Source organism: Dromiciops gliroides, chromosome 6 (genome assembly GCF_019393635.1).
Source record: "Dromiciops gliroides isolate mDroGli1 chromosome 6, mDroGli1.pri, whole genome shotgun sequence".
Lineage (NCBI taxonomy): Eukaryota > Metazoa > Chordata > Mammalia > Microbiotheria > Microbiotheriidae > Dromiciops > Dromiciops gliroides.
In genome coordinates this window covers 5,020,758-5,046,322 of record NC_057866.1, presented here as the reverse complement: position 1 = coordinate 5,046,322, position 25,565 = coordinate 5,020,758, and the positions used below count along the sequence as shown (strand labels likewise).

The window sequence follows — 25,565 nt, the reverse complement described above, 5'->3', positions numbered from 1 at the left end:
GAAAAATCCAGAGTAAGTGCAATTACTTGATAGCATAAAATACATACACAGGCAAATAGGGGCAAAATCTGCTGATGCATTAAGGGCATTTGTTCTTGAGGTGACAGATGTGGCTCCTGAGCAATCTTGGACAAAGGGCACCTGAAGGTCTTTGCCTATTGCACTGTATTGCACTATGGACAGGTTGGGGAGGACACTGGTGAGAACTCTTCCCTTGGCAGCTTCCAGACCAGAGATTCACAAATTAATGGTTATTCTGGTCATGGATGTACATTGAAATTTTAAGATTTATGGCCATCAGTAATGAAACACACCTTTAAGGCTGCTTCACACAGGCAGTGAGCCCAGGAGAGGCAACATCAGAGAATAATATAGTTCGCATGTCACTTTTCCTTCTGTTGTAGTTAACAAAGGCAGGAGGGCACAGTGAATAGAGAACCATACTGGGGATCAGGAAGATCTGAGTTCAAGTTTTGCCTCTGACACGATGGCTCTGACACCCGGCAAGTCACAATCTCTCAGTGCTCTAAGCTATTTTCTAAGACTAAAAGTTGCTGAGCAGACATATTCTCATCAAGTTATTGACACAAAGGAAATCCTAGGTCTGCATTCCTTTGCCTTACCAATAAGTGTCTGTCTCTGTGTGTGTGTATGTGTGTGTGTATGTGTGTGTGTGTGAGAATTTCTGAATACCAGTGGTATTTTTGTAATTAAATGAAACAAAATGACATTGGGGATGATGATGACAAGATGGCGGTTCGATGCAGTTTCAATAACTACCACTGGGTGTCAGCAGAACACAGGGAGACCTTAATCAGTCCAGGGCTTCATTGCTTGTCAAGACATTTCCTTCTGGCTTTGGCATGGAAAACGCTTCTACTCATTGGCCTTTCAGCTGAATAAAAAATGCTGTAAGTGTCTCAGAGAGACATAGCATTGCAAATGGAAATTAACTGCAACACAATCTTATTTCAATTTTGTTTTTATTATTTCACTTCAGTGACTGTGCTCCCTCCACAATTTAGTGATGCCAAGGAGACCCCAAGTCAGAGACAGGGAGACTGCCTTCACATTCCATTTCTCTAATAAGCCCCTGTTCGGGCTGTGCGCGAGACGGACTTTATAGTTCAGAAAACAAGGCACTAAAACTATGTCTCGGCTACATGAATACACTGAAGAGAAACCGATCCTTTCGTTCAACATGTAGTATTGGAACACAGTGGGGGTTTTATGCAGACCAGGTCTCAAAACACCCAAGGCACATTCTTTTTGGTTTTCCTTATTTTTTTTCCTTTTCCATATTTATTTGAAAGCTCATAGTCAAGGATCGGAATTTTCATAAACAGAGTGTCCAATGAGTAGCATTAGATACTGGTTGGTGGTGGTGTTTGCTGCAAAATGAGAAAGAAAGAAATGCAGAAACATGGCATCACAGCAAGCAAGAAGGAAACCCACCAGGAGATAGTGTGTCCCCAAAGAGAAGGGGTTGTCTCTGGCAAAGACCAGAAAGAAACTTGGAGACCACCGTGATCTCCTTCCAGTGGCAGGTCTGTGGGCTTGGCTTGCTGCAGACTGCCTGGCTACCATTGGTTGGTTTGGTTTTTTGCAAAGGGCTTAACATGTATAAATGGATAGTCCGGATGGTGGCAAGGTGCTCGAGTTTCTCTAGTTTTTCAAATGCCCCAAATACAGTCCAAATGAAAAACGAAGAAGGCCACAAACAGTTTCAATGAGACAAACCAGGATACCCCTGGGGTGGGGGAGGGGGGAAGAAATTCCTCCTCTGAAATACAAGGAGCCAAAGTGTCCCCCTTGGGGAAAGACCAAAGCTAATTATAGGGCTGTGGCTTCAGGTGTCATGAGAAGATAGACTGCTCAATGACCCCCAAAGACAAGATCTTGGTGAGGCCAAGGAAAACTCTCATACTTCCAGGGCTGAAAAGGAAAGCTGGTTTCCTCAGAGTAGAAGGGAGGGGTATGCAAGCATCCTGGAGCTTCCCAAAGGACAAAGGTTCATGGCTCATAGCCCACCTGATCATCCAAACCCTTTGGTTTTCCATCACCAGCTGGAGACTCCACCCTGGCCCAGTCCCTCCAAACTCTTCTAGAAGGTCAAGAGTCAGGATGGGAGAGTGTGTCAGGTCAGGGGTACTGTTGGCTAGTGGCTAATTCCCTCATCGAAACCAAAAGAACTTCCACTCTGTGCCCCATCACCAAGGATTTAGAATTCAAGTGGAGCAACCTTCCTTCCCATACAAATATTCTGGGGCCACAGAGGGTGACACTTCCATTTTTTTAAACACAAATCCAAAATTCAGTACCCTTGTTTCCCACATTGTCAAGAAAACAAAGGCAGATTGACTAAATGAAACAAGCTGGCTGGCATTTTCGTCCTTTGGAAACCTCTATCCCCCTTCCAGCTGTAGATAGGGAGGGGACCCCTTCCTGAAGCATCAAGCCCTACCATACAGGAAGTCGTGAGCTGGGCGGTTTCTCCTGTGATGGATCCAGACAATTTCTTCTGTTTGCAATCAGACCCTTGGCCTTAATGCAAGAGGGCATTTATTCTAGACAGTCATTTCTGTTGCCATACAGGAGCAACAAGGATCAGGGAGATGAACGTGCCACAGGGGCATGGTTTCCTCGATTCTGATTTGGAGGAATACAAAAGTACAGAGCAGTCACAGAGAGAAGGTGTGTGTGGGTTGGGGCCAAGCCATCAAGTACTGAGCAATAAAAAGGAAAAGAAAAGATGTTAACGGGAAAGCATCACTGCTGTTTGGGGCTCGGACACATCACTACTGCTGGACTAACAGAGTAACAAATGTGCAGGCATCTTGCTGGGCTGCTAGGGAACTCAGGAAGAAAAAAAAATCACCCAAAGAAACCATCCTTTCTTTCATTAACTGAAGTACCACAAATGATGAATTAGCTTTGTGATATGTAAAAAATTGTAAACCAACAGTCACATCTAGTCATCGTTGTCATCTAGGAGTCAGCCGTAAACATGTCCAGATGCTCAAGTAGAGGTGTCCTGGTACATAGGCGCTATGTAATGTACATCTCGTGAGATTTGGTCTCATCTATACAAATATTACAGAAAGAAAATAGGCATGGAAATACAGTTTATTTAAAGTACAGTAGATAACAAAAGTTTATCCTAAAACCTAGAGGACCACAATTGACATGTCTCTTTGAGCAGAGCCACAATTTAACACTCAGCTCCACTATTAAAGAAGATCATGAATAGGGCCTAGGCCTGATATTCCCCAATGCGGGGAGAAGAGGAAGTGGGTCTCTCTGAACTAGGAGCTATTGCTGGGGGTAGCAAACTCGGCAAACAGAGCTAGACAGATTGTCTTGGCAAACAAGGTTTTATTGGTCAAAGCAGGCCCTCAGGCAGCCGGTTACTTTTCTACTATAAGACACAATGTCAAAACCAACCATTTCATGAGCTCTTTAATGTCGCCATCTGCTTTCTACTGACGACAGACACCGCATCGAGGTGGTTGTGACCGCAAAGATACACTCGCACCAAGTAGCTCGGGACCAAAGGGTCCCCACCTGCGCTCACCGCCCTCGGAGGCCACAATTCAACAAAGCTGAACTCTACCTTCAAGGTGTGGCCGAATAGCGGCGGCCTGAACGTCACCTGGCTGTTCCTTTCCTATCCTTTGGACTCATGTTTGACCTGACTCGGTGCTCGGAGGCAACACCAGCGGAAAGCAAAGGAAGGAAAAGAGCCTCATTACTAGCGGTTTATTGACTGAATTCTGTCATCTCACCAAATGGAAGACAAATGATGGCTAAAGTACCGGTTTTTTTTGTTTTGTTTTTTTATAAACACATTCGTAAATATCGAGGCACGTCCGCTGGCCACCTCGAGAATACCTGTCTCCAAATTCCTCTAGAGCAATGTTCGTCTCACTATGGAAAAATCGAAAGTACTCTGAAGGAAAATGCCTGAATGCATTATTTTTATTACAAGTTAGGTTGGAACTTCCAAATACAAATATTGACCTGCAAAGGGGATCAGAACAGAGGCAAAATCAAAAGAAATATTGGTTTTCCAGAGTTGGGGGTGCGGTGGGTGGGAAGGAGGGTGGGTAGAGGATTGGAGAGGAGTGGCTTTTTGTTGGCTTTGGGACTGGGGAGCGCCCGCCCGCCCGCCCTCCCAGTGAATCGGGACCACTTTCGAAGAAACGTTTGTCCTTCGGTGACGAAGTTCTAGCAAAGATAGAAAACGTAACACAGCTCTGCTGGTTCAGACGCATCCAAATAAGGTTGATTTTAAAAAGGTCATACTCTTTAGAATTATTCCACAGAAATAGTATTATTAGTATTAAATCACCAAAGTTTGTTTCCTTTAACTTCCTAGCACAAAGGCTGCCTAGTAGACCAGCCACTGATTTTTTTTCTCTTAAAATATTGTGCTTATAAACTATCTATACAACTATTTAAACTTGCAGTAAAGAAAGAGTTAAATTGGTAAATTTGCTGTACTCATTCGAGGGCTGCTGCAGACCTAATCAGACACTTGATTGTGAGCAAAAGTAATAAAAACGAAAGAAAGAAAAAGAAAAAAAAAGGTCTTGTTTTATAACTAGAGATGGGCTAGTCCGGAATAGAAAATTAAAAAAAAGCAAAACCCAAACATTTGGGCCACTTCCAGATGTGGGGATACACTGGAAGCCTGGCAGGACATTGGCTAGCTGTGGGCAGTTGACAACCTCCCTTGGAGATGAGGGGGCCTGTTACTGGGGTGGGGGGACCTTTGGGGGCCTATGCAGAGTCAGGGAGGTAAGGGACAGGGGAGAAAGACATGGAAGAGGGTCTGGAAAAGTTGGCAGTCAGGGTGACCTCACTCTCTATTACTAAGTGACCAGCATCTTTCCTAGCCCCTTGGAGATCCCCCATTTCTGTGCCTTCGATCCCCACTCACAACTTAGCTCCTGCTCTCAACCCTGGGTCCTGTCCACCTTCTGCACCTCTCTCTCACAGCGCTGCTTCTCAGTAAGCTGGAGAGATTCCCTGAGGTCCAAAGAGGGGGGGAGACCTCTCAACATGCTGCTCTCCCTGGCTCCAGACAGCAAAGGGGCTGTCAGAGGATGGCTCCTCAACCTTGAGGGGACTCAGGACCTGGATCCTGGAGTCCCTGACACAGTTCCCGACAAAGACCTCATGGTCCAGGTAGCACCACGTGGCCCCCTGGTTCACCTCCTTTATTTGATTGTCCTTTGGGTCAATGTATATGCTCACCTTCTTCAACCACAATGGGGTACAAAGACACAAAACAAATGCTCAAGAGCAGAAAAAAGGAAGGGAGGTGAGCTACTGTCTCCCCAGCCCAGCTTGACGTGTTTGGATGGGACACCCTGTGTCTGGCAGAGAGGCGATGTGCCTGAGGCGGCTTGGGGACTGCTTAGTTCCTGGGGGTGACTCTCCCCTTCCATCTCTACATCGTGTCTCTGTGCTTCGACTAACTCCATGGGGCCTGAGTTGGTCACGTGGAAAATAGCCTAACTAGCTTTATTCGCAGAAATCAAGAAATCAAGGTGAACAAAGCAGGGCACGATCTTGTGGAAAGCCTCCACCCTCTGCCAAGAAAGTCACCACCTCTCTGCCTGACAGCTATGGCTACAGCCCCAGCAGGAGATGGTGTGGAGTATCTGGGGGCGGGGGCCCAAGATGGCACAGCCTTTAAATAAAAACCTCTGGGGCTGGTTCTGCCGTAAGCAAACTGCTCAGAAAACAAGGAAGCAAGTGAGCATGTACTGACTAAGAAAGGGGAAGGGAATGAGCAAGAGCCAGTGCTGGGACCTGGAGGGTCAGGAGCTGGTCAGAACCAAGGGAGGAGCAGCTCAGGAGGCATCCAGCCGAGCCCCATCCTGGGCTGGCTTCTGGGCCTGGGAGGAGCAAGGGAGGTCATCGGCCCTTGGGGGGCAGGCTTGGAACCCATTCTACCCCCCCTCTCCCTTCCTCCCCTTGACCGAAGGGAGCGGTGGCCTGGTCTGGCCAGCCGCTGGGTAAGAGAGCAGGCCGGGCCCGGGGGGTTGGCGGACCTGGGCTCGGGGGCCAAGGTGCACCCGGCCTTTCTTTGGGCAACAGGAGGTGGACAGACCCGGGGTGGTGTCGGTGCTCACAGAGCAGGAGGCCTCAACGATCGCAGCACAAGCCCATCTCTACTTATAAGCAGAAGTCCATGACGGCGAAGGGAGCAGGCGTCCTTATCTGTCCAGCAGCTGCTTCAGCGCTCTTTCTATGTTCATTCTATGCCCAACTCGAGTTACTCCGAGGTCTATGAGGTCTTCCTTCTGAAGGTTTGGTAAGTGACTGCCGTCGATTTCATTGTCCATGAAGGTCTCTTTATGCTCACCTAAATTTAAGCTTTCCAGCCAATCAGCCACATCGGGCTTGGTCCACAGGTGGACAGGTTTAGTTGTAAAAGGCTTATTGGAGATTGGCTGTTGCAGTATCGAGGGAGACGGGGACCTGCTGCGCGCTGCTGCGCTCAAGCCAAACAGGTCCCCTGAAGGTGGCTGGCTCGGAAGGGAAAAAACCTCAGACAGAGTAGGTGAAGGGGACGCAGCCGAGACGGCGGGCAGAGGAGCGGGCAGGGCCTCCTTGGTGATCTCGGTGGGGGAGACCACCGGGCTTGGGGCACGTCTCGTGACAGTGGTCCTCCCGTCATAGTCCGGCGGCCTGCTCTGCAGGGTGATGGGCTGGGTGGTGCCAGGGCGGACGGTAAAAGTGACCGTCGTGCTCCGCGTCCCTGAGACGGTGCTCATGACATCCGTGCTCCTGCAAAAGCGACAGACAGAAAGAGGCATCACGGGCAAGCAGTGGGGCGCCCACTAAGAATGTGGGGCAGGGGAGGGCTGAGACCAAAGAAGGGGAACCCAGGGGCAGGTGCCCTGGGGGTCAATAATCTGGCCATGCTGGGATCAGGAAGGAGAGACCAGAGTACCCGCAGAGACACCAAACCGGATATCCCAATCACCCGACTTCAGGGATGAGGGAGGAAAGGAGAGAGAATCAGCTGTGCTGTGAAAGGAAGGAAGAAAAAAGCAAGGAAAGGAGGGGAGGGAGGAAGGAAGGGGGAAGAGGGAGGGAAGGAGAGAGAGGGAGAGAAGGAGGGAGGGAGGGAAGGTGGGAATGGTCTCTCAGATGGTGTACACTTTTAGGAGACCCATGTAAGCCATTGATGGTTCTTGTACCGAGACGGGAGGCTAGAAGGACTCTATGTGATATCAACAACCCCATTACCCGCCCCGCCCCCACGAAAACTGACCTCTGCTGAAATAATTCAGGGAGCTCTGGTCCCTGAGCAGGGAAGGCTGTCCCTCGCCATCCCAATGTAAGGACCTCCCTGCCCCCACAAGCACCATAAATTGTGGGGTGCAGCCAACCCGAAGAGTGAAGGGCGCCACGTGTCGGGTCTATTAGTTCTGGGCTCTTGTCTTCTGCCTGTAGCTAGGTTTCGTGGAAGGGGGCGGGGGCTGATAGCTCAGAGAGGAAAGAGCTAGCTGGACTGCCCTGCAGAGCACGCGACATCTTGTTTGTCCCAGTAAAACTGGAAGATTGTGATGAACGTTCACTCCTGTCTTTGGGTTTGGTTTGGTTTTGGGCTCCCCTCTCCCTCCCCTCCCCCGAGTCCAGGAAAAAACAGAACAACTTCGAGAAGAAACACCCAGGGAGCGGGTCCTGGGGTCGGCCCCCTCTGTCACCTTTTCCCCCGACCAGGAGGCCTGGGAAGCAGAATCACTGTGGCTCCTCCAAACGGGGACTGGAGCTCTGGGCCAGATCCCCCCTCACCCCGTCTCCGTCATTTCCTCCTTAAGCTTCAGGGAGAAGGCCGACTCAGCCACTTAATATTGAAAGAGGTTGGTTTTTTTGCTCAGTTCCATGCACCCGAGGGCACGGGCAGCGACTGTCAATCCCTCGAGGGCAGGGCTGGCTGCATTTCTGGCTCCGCCGGATCATTTTTTTTTTTTTTTTTGCGGGGCAATTGGGGTTAAGTGACTTGCCCAGGGTCACACAGTTAGTAAGTGTTAAGTGTCTGAGGCTGGATTTGAACTCAGGTCCTCCTGAATCCAGGGCCGGTGCTCTATCCACTGTGCCACCTAGCTGCCCCCGATCATTGTTAAGTTGAACTGAATGGAATTCTCTACCAAGGGCGGCCTGGATGAGGGGGGCACAGGAGTGGGAGTCAAGGAGACGTCCCAGCAGCCGGGGTCTGGGCAGATAAGAATCCCTTTCTCTACAGCCTCGGGACAGGCCTGCACATTTGTACCAGATGAAGCCGCTTCTACGCTTGGAGTTGTCCAAACCAACAAAAGCTTTACCTGCGCCCCCCCCCCCCCCAAGGAAATGAAATGAAAACTCTTCCATATCCCTCAAGTTGAAGGGACTGACGCACCTGGTACCCGCCCTCTGCTTCTATCTCCTGTCCCAACCTCATCGCATCTTCCATATCTCCTTCGCACAAACTACGTTCCAGCGAGACAGCGCCCCCTCTCGCACCTCCGTGTATTTGCACCTGGAATCCAACTCCTTCTTACCTCTCACCTCTTAGAATTTCTATCGTCCTTCAAGGCTTCTCTGGACTGCTGCCTCCTCCAGGAAACCTTCCCAGATTGCCCCCAAGAAGGGTTTGAATCTCACCTGGGTCACGGACTCACTGGGCGACTGTGGGTAAAGCCCTTCATCTATCTTTGTTTTGGTTCCTCATCTTTCCAGTCCTGGATCTTGGATCTTTTGTGAATGTTTGGTAAACTCTGAGGCCCAAGGGGAACCTGAACTACTTCTTGTTCCTTCTCTAGTGGTTTGGATTTGCCAAGCTCTGTTCTTTTAATCACCCTGAGGGGGTTGTGTTCAAAATCAGCTTGGAGATGGCTAAGGAGTTCTGAAAATTGGAAACAGTGGGACAGGCCGTGGCGTGTGGGCCCCACCTCAGCCTTTCAACAAGCCTTGGGGACGTCACAGGCCCAGACCAGGCCAGGTTGGCTGGAAAGGACCAGCATCCTCCTCCCCCTCCAAGCCATGGCTGCCCCTCCATGGTGGGTCAGGCAGGTCATAGCCTTGGAGCCAAAGATTGGCTCCCCCTGAGTAGGGCCTAAAGAACGGAGGAGGTGGCATTCCATCACAACAATCACAACTTAGATGGTGCTCTAAGCATTGCTGAGTGCTTTACAAACCTCTGCTCTGAACCTCATAGCCAGCCTGGGGAGTAAGGGAACTGTGCTCAGGCCTCCAGGGAATGGGAGCTGCAGGCAGGCCCGACCGAGTGGACCACAGGTCTGAGATCCGGGGGCCTCGTTCGTTCTTTGCTCAGCCGACAGGACCAGGAGGCAGCTGAAACCCAGGTTGTTGTTTCTCTAGCAAGCTTCCTGTGAACTCTGATATGAAAAGCACGTTGCAAAGTGCCCCCAAAGTTCATCTCCCCTCATTAGGAGGCGGCCATCCCCAAGCTGAGATCCTGAGCGGGGTGAAGGCTACAGATCTCTTTTCTAACGGGCAACTTGTCATGTCTGGTCAGCGATGAGGTCCTGAAGAGGTAGCAGGGCACTGGGAAGACCTTGGTGGGACCCTCAACTCAGGCTTGAGAGATGGAAGGGAGCTCCAGGTCCCCCCCCCCATTTTGCAGGAGATCATGAAGCCCAAAGAGGCTGTGACTTGCCCAAGGTCACACAGATAGCGAGTGGAAGAGCCAGGACTTGATCCAAATCCAGAGCCCTGTTTGATGGTACCCTGAGGTTCTCCCTCATTCTAGCCCAGATGCCTCTTATCTGGGTGATTATAGGTCAGGAACTTAAAGCCTCAGTTTTCTCATCTGTGAAATGGAGATAACTGCACTTGACACTCTCTGGCTCATGGGGCTGGGCAGAACTTCTAGGGAAATAGCAGGTGTTTGACAGCAATGATGTAATGATGAGTGAATGATCATCTTCAAGAGGAGGAAAATGCTGCTTCTGGGGACTCCCAGGACGAGAGGGGGCATCAGTAGCAGGGGAGTGGGGATCCCTGCACTCTGGGGAGGGGCAGGTGGCCACGTCTGGGCAATGCTCATGGAAAAATAGGCTCTGGGTGCTAGGCATCTCTCTGGGGCTCAGGAGCAATCTCTTGCTAAAGTCATTTCCCTGTTTACAGATGAGGGGAGGATTGGAACTCGGGGTTCAATTTAACTTCATTTAACAAACAAATCTATTCTATTCCTGCTGTTTCTGACCCTTGCCAGTCAGGGAGGATTACAGAACCAAAACCCAAATCTTCGCTCTCAAAGTGCTTACATTCCCTTCAGGTTGTGGAAACGAGAAAACAAAAGAAGATAGATACAAAGTATATATTGTTAGTTGTTTCAGTCCAATCTGACTGGGACCTCATTTGAGAATTTCTTGGTAGAGATACTGAAGTGGTTTGCCATTTCCTTCTCCAACTCATTTGACAGATGAGGAAACTGAGGCAGACAGGGTGAAGTGATTTGACCAGAGTCACATGGCATGTGTCAGAGGCAGGATTTGAACTCAAAGCTTCCTGATCCAAGCCCAGTGATCCTCAGAGAGGATCTTGTCATAGGAACAAGGCATGAGGAAAGACAGAACCGATCTCCTATTATTGGGTGTGAGAAAATGATTATTATTAGTGGACTTTTTGGGGACACAGGGACCCCCCCCCCCCACTTGAAGGCTTAGCTCAGAAACTTTAATTAATCTCTTCTGGGACCAGCCCAGGAGCCCATGGGTGAATCAATAGAAATTAAAATCAGACCAACTCAGTAGAGATAGAAACCACACTTAGACTTCATCTGCCTTGCCCTTCAGAGATGGTCTTTTTTGTACACTTCCCCATTAAGTCATTATATCATTAGGTCATAGATAATGGACCACCCTCAGGCCAGGTCACCCAATGGAGTTGAATGATACTAACCAATTAGCTTAGATAAGTGTGTGGCGACCTGCCTCTACCTGAGAGAAGATAAAAATCCCTGGAGACACGAGGGTTACTCTCTTGCCTCGATTGCCTCTCCTACTCACTTCTGCTCCTCTGTGCTTCTCTTACCCTGGGGCTGGCTCTCCCCAGCCCCCCTTCCTGGGACTCCATGCTGGGTAGATTACTAGTAGGGACGTTTTTCAGACACATGGTCAAATTAGTAATAAATGCTTGCTGCAATAGCCTCTAATTTAGAAGTAGCAATATCTTAGAAACTCCAGCCTGGCTCCCCAATATTCTGGGCAGAAAGGGCTAGTCCTCCCAATATTTCAAATGACACATGGGCTAGAGATGCCCACCTCCTATGATGTCATCCACTTTACTGCAGGATTCAGGACTGGGGAGGGAGCTTCATTCCCTAAGCACCAGACACACATTCCATAAAGCCATTTCCTCAATGAGATGGTGCCACTGGGCATTAGCAAGGTGTTAACCTGCACCAATCCAGTTTGATTCCCAAGTGCCCCCAAATCTGCAGCTGTGGCTGGGTGAAAAGCCAGGCAGGCAGGGGTCTGTAGTCCTTCAATGGGATCTCTATTTAAGCAAGGATGCACTAGCACTTGGCCCCTCCCTCCCCCAGTGTGCTCCTGAGCAATCAAGCAAGTATCAAGCATTAATTAAGCACCTACTCTATACCAGGTGCTACAGCTACTCAAGATGACATTGGATTGATGCTGAGGTGAAGAGGAAGTCAAGACCCTGAATGCAAATCCTGGCTCTTTACTTTATTCAGAGTGGGGGTGACTTTTGCCAGGTCAGCTGACCTCTCTGGGTGTTAGCATCTTCCTCAGTAAAACGAAGGGACTGGACTGGGATCTCTAAGTATGTGGTTCCCTCTGATCTAAGAGCTAGCAATTATAGGTAGAGGAAAGGAAGGAAGGAGAGAGAGAAAGAGAAGGAAGAAAGGAAGGATGGAAACAAGGGAGGGAAGGAAGAAAGCCTTTATTAAGCCCCAACTATGTGCCAGGTACTGGGCTAAGCACTTTACAAATATTATCTCATTTGATCCTCAAAACTCTAAGAAAGAGATGCCATTATTACTCCCATTTTATAGTTGAGGAAACTGAGGTGAACAGCAGTTAAAGGACTTGCCCAAGGTCACACAGCTAGTATGTGTCAGAGGCTGGATTTGAACTCAGATCTTCCTGACTTTAGGTCAGGTGCTTTATCCACTGGGCCACCTAGCTACCCTTTATGAAGTCATTTCCAGTTTGTAAAGTGCCTTACAGATATCATCTAGTTTGATTCTTACAACAAACCTATTCATAGGTGCTATTATTATCCCCATGTTTTACAGAAGAGGAAACTGAGGCATAGAGGTTAAGTGACTTTTATAGGGTCACACAGCTAGTAAGTGTCAAGTGTTGGAGGCCGGATTTAAACTCAAGTCCTCCTGAATCCAGGGCTGGTGCTTTAATCCACTGCACCACCTAGCTGCCCCTAAATCCCATTATTTAAAAATCAATTAAATTATTCCTGTCTTTTGTTTTTGGACTAGCTTTATTTACAAAGCTATGCTTCCTCCTTTCCAGCCATCAGAAAAAAGAAAAAAAATAAGGAAAAATGCAAGTCAGTAAAACTAAGTAATACATTAACTTAGTTTGATAGTATATGTATGCACTATTCCATACCCATGATCCCCCACCTCTTCAAAGAAGGGAAGGTACCGTTTCTTCTTCTTCAGGGATAAGCTTGGTCAGTATAATTTCATAGCACCTAAATTCCCTTCGAATCAAGGTTCTTGTTCTCTTCCAGGAACCCCTGGCACTTCAGGTAAAGGCCCCAGTTCACAAATGAATGCACCCCCTCTCCATTCCCTTCTGTCATCTTCACCTCCCTGTCCCCATCTTCATCATTATAGGGAAGTTTTACCATTTGGAGACAAATAAGGATTAAGCCAAGCTCCTCCCTGTCCATGGAGTGATTTGCTCCAGCAGATTCACAGAATTTCAGGTTTGGAAGGGACCCCAGAGGGGCTCTGATGAATGACCCCTTTTAGAGGATCCCTGACAAGCCTGTGCTTGATGACCTCCAGGTAGGGGGAGTCTCCTGCTCCCTGAGCACCCCCTTCCACAATGGGATGACTTTCACTGACAGCAAGTTTTTCTTAAAGTCCAGCCCAGACCTGCCACGGGTACCTTTGCCCCATGGCTCCTGGGTGTGGCCTCAGGCCCAGACAGAGCAAGGCCAGCCCCTCTCAGAGCTTCAGATGGTGACCTCAGAGACCACGTGGGTGTTCTCCTGGCCTCCCCAAGTCTTCCCTGCTCCTGGCTGCTTCAGCTCCTTCTGTGTTTACTCTCAGTTGTCCTGTTCAGACTTACCAGGGGCTTTCCCGAGTGCTGAACGCATTGTCCAGGGCCAAGCTCTGCCCTTCTTGGCCCAGACAAACTGTTGCCCGCTCTCTGGGCAGCGTTATACCATGCTGACTCCCACAGCTTGCGGGGCATCCTGCAGCCCTCCTAGGCTATTTGTTCAGAGAATGCCGTGTATCCATCTCTCACACTTGTTATTTCTGAAGGTGTCTTTCTTTTTCAGCAAAAGTGGAAGACTTTCCATTCATACTATAGTCCAGTAAAGATACACACACACGTGGCATGCACAGGTCCCTCGTGTGCAGTGATTGCATCAGTGTGGAAACTCCCTCCATACAATGCCTCTGCAACTTACAGTTGAGCTACCCGCTCTGGGTCACCCCGTTAGCACATGTCAGATGAAGAGAGACATCCCCCAACCTGGGCCTGGATCTTCACATGGGAGTCCCAGGCTTGGACTCTGTCCACTAATCATGTTGCCATGTATACACATGAGCAATCGCTAGGGGGTGCCAAAGTGCACACTCAAACCCAGCCTCAGATGCTTGCTGGCTGGGAGACCCCTGGCAGGAGGCTTCCCCTCCGCCTGCCTCAGTTTCCTCTTCTGTAAAATGTGGATAATAAAGCACCTGCCTCCTAGGGTTGTTGTGAGCTTGAGTGAGCCAACATTTGTAAAGCACAAACCTCAACGTGCTCTCTAAATGAGAGCATTATATATGATGCAACAAGCACAATGATAGATCACGTTGCTCTATCACATATATCACATGTATCATATCATATGTAGCCATCTCAGGCTGTCCCCAAGGTTTCAGTCTTGGGCCAATCCTAAGCCCGGAAAGCTTAAGGTGGCTCCAGGACTCTTGGGATGACCTGTAGAGACATGTGCACACACACACACATGGACACACACACACACACACACACACAGAGGAATACACCAGATATACAGAAAGGTTTCATCTTCCTAGATGTAGCCCAGGATTCTTGCCTGAACCTTCCCTTCCTTTACTTACTTGGGACCCCACATTTATCCCCTTAGTAGAGTGTCTGTTCCTTGAGCGGAGAAAGAGTATCAATTTTATTTTTGTTTCTCTAATGCCTGGCACAGTTCCTGGCACATAGCAGGTACTTTGGGATCCCTGACTCTGTGAGCCAGTGGCTTGCCCGTTGCTTCCAGCTCTATGTCATTTGTAAGTTTGATGATGAGGCAGGCCACTTATGCCTCTATTCCAAGTCACTGACAAAAGTCATCACCAGCCCAGTGTAGCTGCCTGGGACACTCCACTGGACACCTCCTTGCAAGTCAAAGTGGCACCATGATCAACTCCTGGGGAGCCGGTCTTTGGGAGAGGGACTTTTTTTTCCATCTTAAAGGTAACAAATCTGTTTCCTTTACCAGAAAATGCATCAGCACACAGGTATGTGTCCTCTAGTGGGCCCTCTCTGGGCTGCGGATGCTTCAGAAAGCCAGCATGAAGCAGCCCATGGAAGTCATCCTTCTGTTGCATGTCGTGGGTAGTAGTCAGGGCTTTGGACCTGGCTCAGGAGATCCAGGCTCCTCACTCATTAGCTGTGCAACCATGGGTAGATCCCTTGACTTCTCCCAACCTCTTTCTCTCCAGAAAATGGCGTTATTATTACAGCCTTTGTCTAAGTCCCAGAGAAGGATTTTGTCTAGGACTCGATGAGGTCATCTAGCCCAACTCCCTCATCTGTACAATGGCACTAACCATGCCGATCGTGCCCAACCTTGTAGGCCAAGTGAACGATATCCATCAAGCACCTTTCTAACACACTACAGAAACAACAGATATCGTTGTTGCTGTTCTCTAGGATGGAAAGTTAAGAAGGCTTGTGGTTTTGAGCTGGATAAAGAGGGAGTTGCTTAGGAACCCAAGGCTCTTTGTGGGCCCTGGTTTCTGGCTCTGGGTGAGGAAGTGCAGAGGAGGCCCCCCCCCAGCACCCGGGGGACCAGAGAGAATGAGAGACAGAGTCACGCGGCATAGGCACCACTTACGTGTAGTCAGCACGACCCTCTTCTGTTTCCAGCGACCGTGAGAGCAAAGAAAACAAATGACAAAGTGGAATGGCAAAATGAATTAAAAAGGAAGACAAACACAGCTGTGGGTTGGCAACAACGAGATGAGATGAGATGAGATGCGAGCGATGCCTGAGCATCATTCCTGGTTGGACCCCAACTGCCCTAAGGTGGTGGATGAGGAGAGGGTAGCTTGTGGCAGGCAGAGGCCTCCCCATGTTGAGGGCAAGAATTTACTCATTAGATACAATGAGCTGGAAATGGTCTCAGAGGACATCCAATCCAACCTCCTCATTGTACTGAGCAGGAAACTAAGGCTTTGGGAAGGGCAATGACTACCTCAGGTCATACAAGAAGAGGAAAGAGCAGGATTTGAACCCAGGACTTCTGACTCCACAGTGAGCTGAGGGCTTTCATCACTGACTCACCTGTACTCCCCATTGGGCCTAGAGTAGCAATGGAAAACCCAAGTCGTAAAGAGGTTAACAGACATGCCCAGAGAGGAAAGGTGAGACTGCAGCCTTGTGCTTAGAACAGGAACCCCACTCCTTCCTTCCGCCTGCCCCCCCATCTAATTGGCACAGGGGGACAAGGCATATAACTTAGAAAGGAGACATACTTTGGGGAAGGAGAGAAACGGGCAAAAAAGCAGCTGAAGTAGAGTCTGATTCTAAAGGTGCCCCCCCCCCATGATTCAAAGGAAAGGGTATTTGCCAAACGTGCTTCACATAGTACCTGGCACCGGAGGCGCTTAATAAATGCTTATTCCCTTCCCGCCCTTCCTCCGAGAGTGACTCTGGGGACAGCGAGCCTCCTCCCCATCGCTCCCCTCTTGCTGCTGCCGTCCAGGTCTCTGGGGAGAGCTGCCCCAGCCCCTCAGACACAGGGCTGCACCCGCACCCCACCCCAGAAGACTCCCCCTGCCGGCTGAACAAGCCCCTGGGGGAGTCGAACCCTGGCCTGTGCTCCTCCTCCCCCACAGCTCATCATCACTCTGTGCCAGATCCTCCAGCTTGCGCCGATCATTAGGTTGCCTAGCAACCTCTCGGTTCCCGGGCGGAGCAGCCAGGAATCTGTTGGCCCGATAAAAAGCACGGCCTTCTTCTCCCTCCCCATCTTCTTTGAGCAAGCCTGAAAGGAGACGCGAGCGCTTTAAAAGAGAGGAAGAAAGAAAGCAAGCCCACGTGCGACCGTGCTCGTCTTTGTCGGTCGCTGTCTCGCTCGCAGAGACGCGTTCATTTTGACAGTCCAACCAGATCAAGGGAATGTGGAGAAAGCCTTGGGACGGGCAGACAAGGCAGCTGCCGCGGCTTGGCGAGAACACGAGCGCTGGGGGCGAGGATCTGGGTGCGGATCCTGCCTCTGCTCCTCGGCACTCATGCGACCTTGGGTGGGGCCCCCTTTCATCAGAGGGTTCGTTCGAGATAAAGTCCTCTGATGAGACTGCTCCTTCTCCCGTCCTGGAGCGAGTCTGCCCTCCTTTCAAAGCCAAGACATCTGCAGCAAGGCAGTGTGGGCATCGGGGCAGGCCGGATCTCGTTGGTGCCGGGGGCCATGGAATTGTGGGGCCTCATGGGCATCGCTTAGGGCCTGCCTGCATTGGCCCTCTGCAGATCTTGTCCATGTTCTCCCAACAAGATAGCAGCTTTCTCTACATCCTTTCATCATTGCCTGGGCATCGGGGAGATGCTGGGTTCCCCACTTTGAGCCAGCCTCATCTCTTTTATCGACTGCACATGCCGACTCCCACCATGTGACTTTCCTGTTACAACCCCGCCTCACGGTTTCTATATGGCACGCATGTTTTCATAGTGGCTCAACGGGATGATGTACTGGACTTGGAACCTAGAGACCTGTGTTCAAATCCCACTTCTGACACCTCCCACCTGTGTGATCCTTCTCTTAGCCTCACTTTTAAAATAGGAATGAAAAGGCTTGTTTGTCATCTCTACCTCGCTGGGTTATTAGGAGGATGAAATGAGAACATGTGTAACGTCTTTAAAGCTTGGAGGAAGTGGCACTTTTTGCTCTTGATATTAGCCATCAGGAGATATTTCCTTGACTGTGGCATGCTCATGAGGCAGGTGGTGCAGAGATCACAGACCCAGTTTTAGAAATAGAGAAATTGAATCACCAAGAGGCAGATGGACTCGGCCAGAATCTTGGGGTGATAGAGGTCACAGGTCAGGTCTCTTGGCCATAAGTTTCTGGCCCTTCGCTGTAGACTGTGCCTACACCCTCAGGTTCCAAGAACTGAGATAGGGTTGGGAGGGGGAATTGGCTGGGGGGGGTTCTCCTGACTAGCCCCAAGCTCTGTTGGACAGACTGACAGCAAGGGTCCTGTGTCTGAGTCTCATCAATGACTGGCATGAGGCTTGGAAGCCAAAGTTATGCTTCTCTCTACTGAAAGAATTCACTGATCTCTTTGCAATCTTGTTTGCCCATGTCACTGAGCACTACATCTTCTTCAGATCTGAGGCAGCTTGTGCTGGTTGGGCAGAAAGAATTCTGAGCAACCAGACTAGATTTCTTTGGAATCAAAAGACCGTCATTGTGTGATTTAACAGAGCTATGGGTAAGTTTGGGATTGGTGAGGGGAGCAGTAGAGATGCTATTGCTCGGAACCATAGATGTTCAGAGGCGATCTAGTCCAATTCTCTCCCCATGTGGCAAGTCACCATACAGTTTCTGCTTGAATAATTCCAGTGACAGGGAGCTCACTATCCATCTTTTTGATGATCAGGCCTAGAGCTAATTAGGAAGGTTCCCCAGGTGATCTGAGTTCTCCCTTAGCTCTGAGAGGATCTCATTGACTGTGCAACTCCATAGCAGGTCAGATGTTAGAAGAATTCATAGTATCTCACAGTCAAAAGATCTTTCTATCCCATTTTGTTAGCAGTTGAGGAACATGAGACCCAGCAAAGAGGAATGACTTACCCAAGGTCATACTGCTAGTTAGTGGCTGAGTTTGGACTTAAACTCTGGTCTATTTAACAATGGGCATCTAGGTGGCATGGTAGTGGCTAAAGCACCATGCCTGGAGTGAGGAAGACTCATCTTCCTGAGTTCAAATCTGGCCTCAGACACTTCCTAGCTGTGTAACCTTGGGCAAGTCACTTAACCTTGTTTTCCTCAGTTTCCTCATCTGTAATATGAGCTGGAGAAGGAAATGGCAAACCACTCCAGTATCTTTGCCAAGAAAACCCAAAATAGGGTCATGGAGAGTTGGATATGACTGAAAAATGAAAGAAAAGATGGCCATTCCACAAGAACAAACATTTATCAAACACTTACTATATGTAGGGCACTGTGCTAGGTGCTGAGGACTGGAGACAAGAATAGAAACCAGTCCCTTCCCTCAAGGCACTAATAGTCTCCTAGGGGGGAGGGGAACAGCATGTGCAGAGCTGTAAAGATAAGTAAAATCATTTGGAGAGAGAGAGAGAGAGAGAGAGAGAGAGAGAGAGAGAGAGAGAGAGAGAGAGAGAGAGAGAGAGAGAGAGAGAGAGAGAGAGAACAAGAACATTCTAAAACTAGGACAATCAAAACTTCCTGGAGGAGGTGGAAGCTGGTTTGGAAATGGCTACTAGCCCAGCTTGACTGGAACATAGAATGAGTGAAGGGAAGGAATTTGAAATAAGTTTGGAAAGACAGGTTGGAGTCAGATGCGAGAGGGCTCTAACTGCTAGGCAGAGGCACCAGTATTTGGGTGTGGAACTGAAGAATGTTGGGGTCCGAGGTGAGGTTTTTAGGGTGGTCTCTCTTGCAGTGAAGTGGAGGCTGGAGGCATAGAGAGACCAAGGAGGAAGCAACCACAATCATCCAGCTGAAAGGCGATGAGGTCCTGCACCAGAGTGGGGGCTGAGGGAGTGGAAAGAAGGGGGCATTCGGATGCAAGAGATGTTGGAGAAGCAGAAATGACAGAACTTGGCAGTTGCTCAGGCATGAGCAGCAGGGGAGATGGCAGAGTCAAGGACAATGCAAAGATCTTGAACCAGGGAGACTGGAAGGGCAGCAGTTAGTTCCCTTCATAGAAATAGGAGGCTCTGAATGCACAGCAGATTTAGGAGAGGAGATAATGAGTTCCATTTTGGAAGGGTTTATTTCAAGATACCAATGGGACTTTTATGAAAAGACGTTCTGTAGGCATCTGGCAATGGGGAAGTGGTGTTTAGGGGAGAGATTTTGCCTGGAAATGTAGATCTGGCAAGATGAGTGGGACAGGGCACAGAGCCCTGGGCCAGGAGTCAGGAAGTCCTGAGTTCAAATTCAGCCTCAGATACTATCCTGGGCAAGTCACTCCACCTCTGTCTGCCTCAGTTTCCTCATCTGTGATAGGATAATAATAGTACCTCCCTCCCAGGGTTGAAGTGAGGATCACATTAGATAACAGTTGTAAAATACTTTACAAACCTTAAAAGGTTTTTCTAAATGATAGCTATTATAATAGGTGAACTCATGGGAACTGAAAGGATAGCTTTGGTTTGATGTTTTCTTCTGCTGTAGTCCTTCTCTCCCCATCCTTTTCAATACTCTTTATGTACATATACGCTTTTCACACAGTAGGTACTTAAATCAACATTAGTTGAATTGAATCAGAGCCAGGCAACTCCAATATCAGGTTTCTGTAACCCCTGAGTTTAAGTTCTGGCGCTGTGAAAGGCTAGGTTAACTATGACAAGACCTTTCCTTTCTCAACTTCCTCATCTCTAAAATGGGGATCCTAGCATTGGCCCTGCCTACCTCCTATTGAGGATGTGAAGTTCAAAGGAGGAAACGGACTTTGGTAAAGGACAATGATCCAAAGGGCTGTTCTTGACAGACCCAGTATCTGGGTGTGTGAGACTTCTAGTCCCGTCCATGGGCCAAGAGGGATTTGGGCAATCACTGGATTCATGGTTCCCTGAAGAAAGGGGCTTGCTCAGTGTCTGCTGAGCGAGTAGTCAGCAGACCTCACAACGATGGGCTATTGAACGAAGGGAGGATAAGTTAAGGTAACAAGTTATTGGTGACTTCAGGTCTCCAGGGGAGTGCCCTAGGCATCTGTGTTTGGTCCTGTGCTGTTCAGTATCACATAAGAGCACAGATGACATGGAGATCTGCAGCCCCACAAAGCTGAGTGGGAGACCTACCCCTCAGGAGCAGAATCATTGTCCAAAAGCATCCAATAGGCTGAGCTGAATTGCATAAGATGAAATTCAATAGGGAGTAACTCAACTTACATGTGAGTCTAAAAAATCAGCTTTGCAAGGACTAGATGGGAGGAGAGGCATGCGAGGCATTCAGCAGACAGCAGTTTGTCTGACAAAGGTCTAGTGGTTTTAGTGGACTCCAAGTTCAAAATAAGCCATACCATTCAGCCAGCATTGCTTTAGGATCTACTGTATGCATGGTGTTTGGGAGACATAGTCAGAAGCCGAACTGTCTCTACCCTTCTGCTGTCTGGGGCTGTGTTAGTGGAAGGCAACAGACATTTATTAAGCCCTTCCTCTGCATTAAGCACTGGACAAACAAGTATAAGCAAAAAGAGACAATTCTGAAGAATCAGGAGGTGATGGTTCCACTGTCTTCTGCCTTGCTTGGGAGCCCAGTTCTCTGGGTCACAGGTTAGGGAAGGCATCAATAATAAGCTGGACACTACTGATGGGGGCAGCTGGGAAGGTGGAAGCCTCCAGGATCGCCTCATTGAGGACAGGTGGGAAGGAACCAAAGGAGAGACCTGAGCACGGACAGCACTTACAGGCCAGCCTTTGGGAGAGGGACTAGGTTTAGGGTGGGGTCAGGGACCATTTGCTAACAGATGCAGCTGTCCCCAAACATAGCGAGAGCTGCCTCTGGAGACGGGGAAGTCTTTAAGCAGGGGCTAGAAGAGCACTTGTCAAGAGAAGTAGAAGGAAATCCGAGGCCCAGCTTAGACAAGAGGCTTCCCAGGCCCCTTCCCTTCTCTGGGGTTCTGTGTGTCAGGAAAGGCAGAGGAATAAACCACAATGAGGGCTTCCCTGTGACTCCCACATTCTAAGCAGACTCCAGTACCTGGAGCTGCCGGACCCTTCTCTCTTGGCCCCAGTGACTCCCGGGGGCCCAAGCATCCCTACGACCTCACTAGGCCAGATACAGCCTCTGAGGCAGGGCTGCCTGGCAGGGACGCGGTTCCCAGAATGCGCGGAGGTACCCCAAGGCTCTGCCTTTCTTCTCACTCCCTGAAGGGGGCGGCAGGAATTATCCCTGACTCCTTGACTTTTACCTTCATCAGCACGGCTTTGATGATCAGGCCTTCTGCCTCCTAAAACCCCTGCTTTAGCTTGCCTTTGTGGGGAGCTGGCATGGGCACCAATGATTCATTCATGCCTGCGATTAAATCCAAGGACTGGGGGAACACAAAATCCCTGTAGCCCCAGTGGTCCCAGCATTTCAGCCTCTGATCTTCCTGTGCTTCAGCAGTGATTCTTTCCTGATCTGATCTCAGCCTAAAACCCCTCTAAAGTACCCTCTGAGGAGCGGAAATCTACTGGAAGAGACTTCATGGGCCACAGAGTCCATCCCTTTTTACAGATAAGGAAACTGAGGCCAAGGTTTGCCCAAAGTCACATGGAGAATAGAGCTGGAAAGGACAGACGCCCTAGAGGCAAATCCTCTCATTTAACAGATTTGGAAACTGAGGCTCATGGTGATTAAGTGAGAAGGCTTCATTGGCCAGGATGTGTCAGTGCACGTGTATGTGCATGTGAGACATGTGCCCACATACACGGGATCCTAGAACTTGGGCTCTATCAAGGACCTTGGGGATCACGCAGTTGTCCATCACAAACCAAGAAGGCAAAGGAATAGGACTCCTTAATAATGGAAATAGGCAAGTGCCAGCTGCCTTCCTCCTCCCTGGAGCAGAACATGCTGCTGGTCCCAGCTCAAGGCTCATGTCCAGTCCATCCCAAGAGCCTCAGTCCCCAGCTTTATTCTGTCCTTTAGGGATGCTGGGGGCTCTAACGGGCACAGATGGTTAGAGCAGGTATCTAGTCTGTGGCCCAGAGGAGAAAGGGATCCACCCAGGCCATTCTTTGGGACTTTGTCCAGAGGTAGGAAGGCAGGGAATAAGCTGAATGGTGATTGGACACTGTCTCGGCCAATCACCATCCGACTCCTCTGCCAAACATCCAGCTTGCCCAGAGAATCTGAGGAGGCCCCAGGGGTGTTACAGAGGAAAGGCACAACACTGTCCCTTCCCTACAAGAGCTCCAGCCCTGGACTTGATGCAGCCACAGCTCAGGGCAAAGGTCTTTCTCTGGCTCACTGGTCCTATGGACCCTCTGGTGACCAAAGCCTGGCAACCTGTGGGGCCACTCTTTCCCAGTGACCTTTTGTGAGGGCATTTCTAAAGATCTAGGCCTGCCACAGACAAGTGCCCAGACCTCTGCCTGCTCTCACACACACCCACTTCTGATGCCTCTTCTCATGTCCCAGAAGCATTATTTGGAAATGCTCGAGGGAGAGTCCTAAGGATAAGCTTTGCATAGGCCCATGGGCCTGAAGCTATGACCATCTGATGCCCTAAAGCCAAGGATCCTTCCCCTGCAGGCACTGTTTGCCTCCTCAGTGTCACAGATAAAGGACAAAGGCATTAGTGATGCTTCTTACAGAATGAAAGTAAAAATACACACAGGCCAGACATAGAGCATCTGACTTGTTCTGAGAGGTGGGAGAGGTAGAACTAGTGGTAGTGGAAGAGACAGAAGGGAGAAGGGAAGATAGAGACAGAGATAGAGAGATCACAGCTTGAGATCAGGAAATACTCCCTTTTTTTTTTTTTGCGGGGCAATGAGGGTTAAGTGACTTGCCCAGGGTCACACAGCTAGTTAAGTGTCAAGTGTCTGAGGCTGGATTTGAACTCAGGTCCTCCTGAATCCAGGGCTGGTGCTTTATCCACTGCGCCATCTAGCTGCCCCCCAGGAAATACTTCTTAACAATGGGAGCTATCCAAAAGTGGCAGGGCTGCCCCAGGAGGAAGTGAATTCCCCATCATTGGAGGGATGCAAGTAATGAAAGTAGAGGCTGAATGGACACTTATTAGAGATGTTGTAGGAGAGATTTTTGTTCAGATATGCCTGGGACTGGATCAATCAATAACCACTAATTAATCACGAAGGTGGTAGAGTGGATAGAACACTGGGTCTGGATTCAGGAGACTCGAGTTCAAATGTGACCGTAGACACTAGCTGTGTGACCCTGGGCAAGTCATTTAGCCTGTTTGCCTCACTTTTCTCATCTATAAAATGGGGGTACTAATAGTAACTACCTCCCAGGTACAAGGATCATTGTCTTGATGGGGCATAATATATATATATATATATTTTTTTTTTTGCAGGGCAATGGGGGTTAAGTGACTTGCCCAGAGTCACACAGCTAGTAAGTGTCAAGTGTCTGAGGTCAGATTTGAACTCAGGTACTCCTGAATCCAGGGCCGGTGCTTTATCCACTGCTCTACCCAGTTGCCCCAATAATATTTTTAAAGTGCTTTGTAAGACTTTGTAAGTGATGTCTCACTATGGTGATGCTGGGATGCTGTTCAAGGAGACCCATGGGATGTACAGGTAGGGGAAGAGCTGCTGCTAGATCACTGGCATTCAACGCCCTGCCCTGTGCTCATGGGGAAGTGTGTAGAATCTTGTAATTCCAAGAGACAGCAGTTCTACACTGAGAATTCGGGATCCTAGGTGGGGAAGTGTCCTGATGTCAAGTTTTAATCTCACCCTGTCCCTGTCACTTTCTTGTATTATAGAGGAAATGAAACTATGGCCCAGAGAGGGAGACTTGTCCAAAGCCTCACAGGAAGGGGCCTTGGGGCTATTTTGTTCCATTCCCTCATCTTCCAGCCTGGGAAGGATTTATGGGTCACCCCATGCCTGGGCTGCTAAGCCCATTGAAGGAAATGTGGATTTCTCCTTCCCTATTAGTGCTTTTCCTTCTGTTTGCTATTCTGGATTAGACTCCTCTGGAGACAAGGCAATAGTAGGGTAGTGCTTTTTTCTGATAAAACTTTCTGTTGTGACTCTTCCTCTATGAACAGTCAAGAGCTAGAAGGGACCTTCAAGGATCCCACACCCCCATTTTACAGGTGAAGGAACTGAGATGGGGACAAATACAATGACTTGGCCAGAGTCATACAAGCAGCAAGAGGCCAAGCTGGGATTCACAGCCAGGTCCTCTCATCTCATATTCAGTGTTCCTTTCAAGGATCAAACATTTGTTTAAGTATTAAGCCTCAGCTGAGGGTTCCCTTGGGGTGTTTGCCAGGTAGAAAGCCTCTGCCACCACTGGAGAATAATCCCCAAATCAGGCCACCATGATTCCCTTCAGGAAACAGGCCACCCATGCATAGAAGTACATGGATGTACATACATCTCTGTGTGCTGTGTGTGTATGCGCATGTGTGATTTCCCAAAGCCATGCACATAGGCACAAACATCTCCAGCTACTCAGGAGGTATAGGGGCTTGGACTCATCCTGTCAGCTAGACTTGAAGTCCAGTCTCCATGCCTTGATGACCAGTTAGTCCCCAGGCTTGGGTCTAGAGGGGATAAAGGGGTCAGAACACATGGGGTGCTCAAAGGAGCACTGGGCCAGCCAAGCAGACTCACTACTGCATCCCAGTTCCACTGCTGGACCTTATGGGATCCCTTCTTCTGCCCCTGGACTCTGTTGTCCTCTCTGTGAAATGTGGGAGTTGCACAAGATGCTGCTGCCTGCCAGACTCAGGTTCTGTGAAGCTATGCTCTTTAATGGACCACGGGCTGTTCTCTCTTCTACAGTGGTGATTGGAGTAGTAGTGGGTACATAACCCTTGATGTTTGTCACTGAAGCCACAAAAACCCCTGCCTCCCAGAATCCCAGCATGTTGGTGACCATTCCCCATGGCTGGAATGCATTCTCTTCTCACAAGCACCTTAGCTTCCCAGAAAGTTCAGCTCATGTCACCTCCAGGAAGCCTACCTTGATTACTGTCCTTCTCTCACCCCACTTCCTAGCTCTTATGTCCTAAGTTTTCTAGGCATGTTGTCTCGTGTATTGGGATGACTGTTTTCTCCCAGTGGAATCAAAGTTTCTTGAGAAGATGGATGGTTTAGTTTTTGCTTTGTGTTCTCAACACCCAACACAGTGGCATGTAGTATCCCCTGAATAAACTGATTACCTGAATTGAATTAGAAAGGACCTGGTCTTTTCTGAACAGG

At 49.2% G+C, this 25,565-nt stretch overlaps 1 protein-coding gene across 4 annotated transcripts in view; it reads right to left on the bottom strand.

The window, feature by feature from the left end:
• Positions 1-1,004: 1,004 nt before the first annotated feature.
• Positions 1,005-25,565, bottom strand: part of SHANK2 (SH3 and multiple ankyrin repeat domains 2) — a 692,308-nt gene continuing 667,747 nt past the window's right edge. For all 4 annotated transcript variants that reach the window (XM_043971951.1, XM_043971952.1, XM_043971953.1 and 1 more), the window contains one exon: positions 1,005-6,801. In XM_043971951.1, coding sequence (XP_043827886.1) covers positions 6,228-6,801 — 574 coding nt within the window. In that variant the 3' untranslated portion in view covers positions 1,005-6,227. The remainder of the gene's footprint in view (positions 6,802-25,565) is intronic.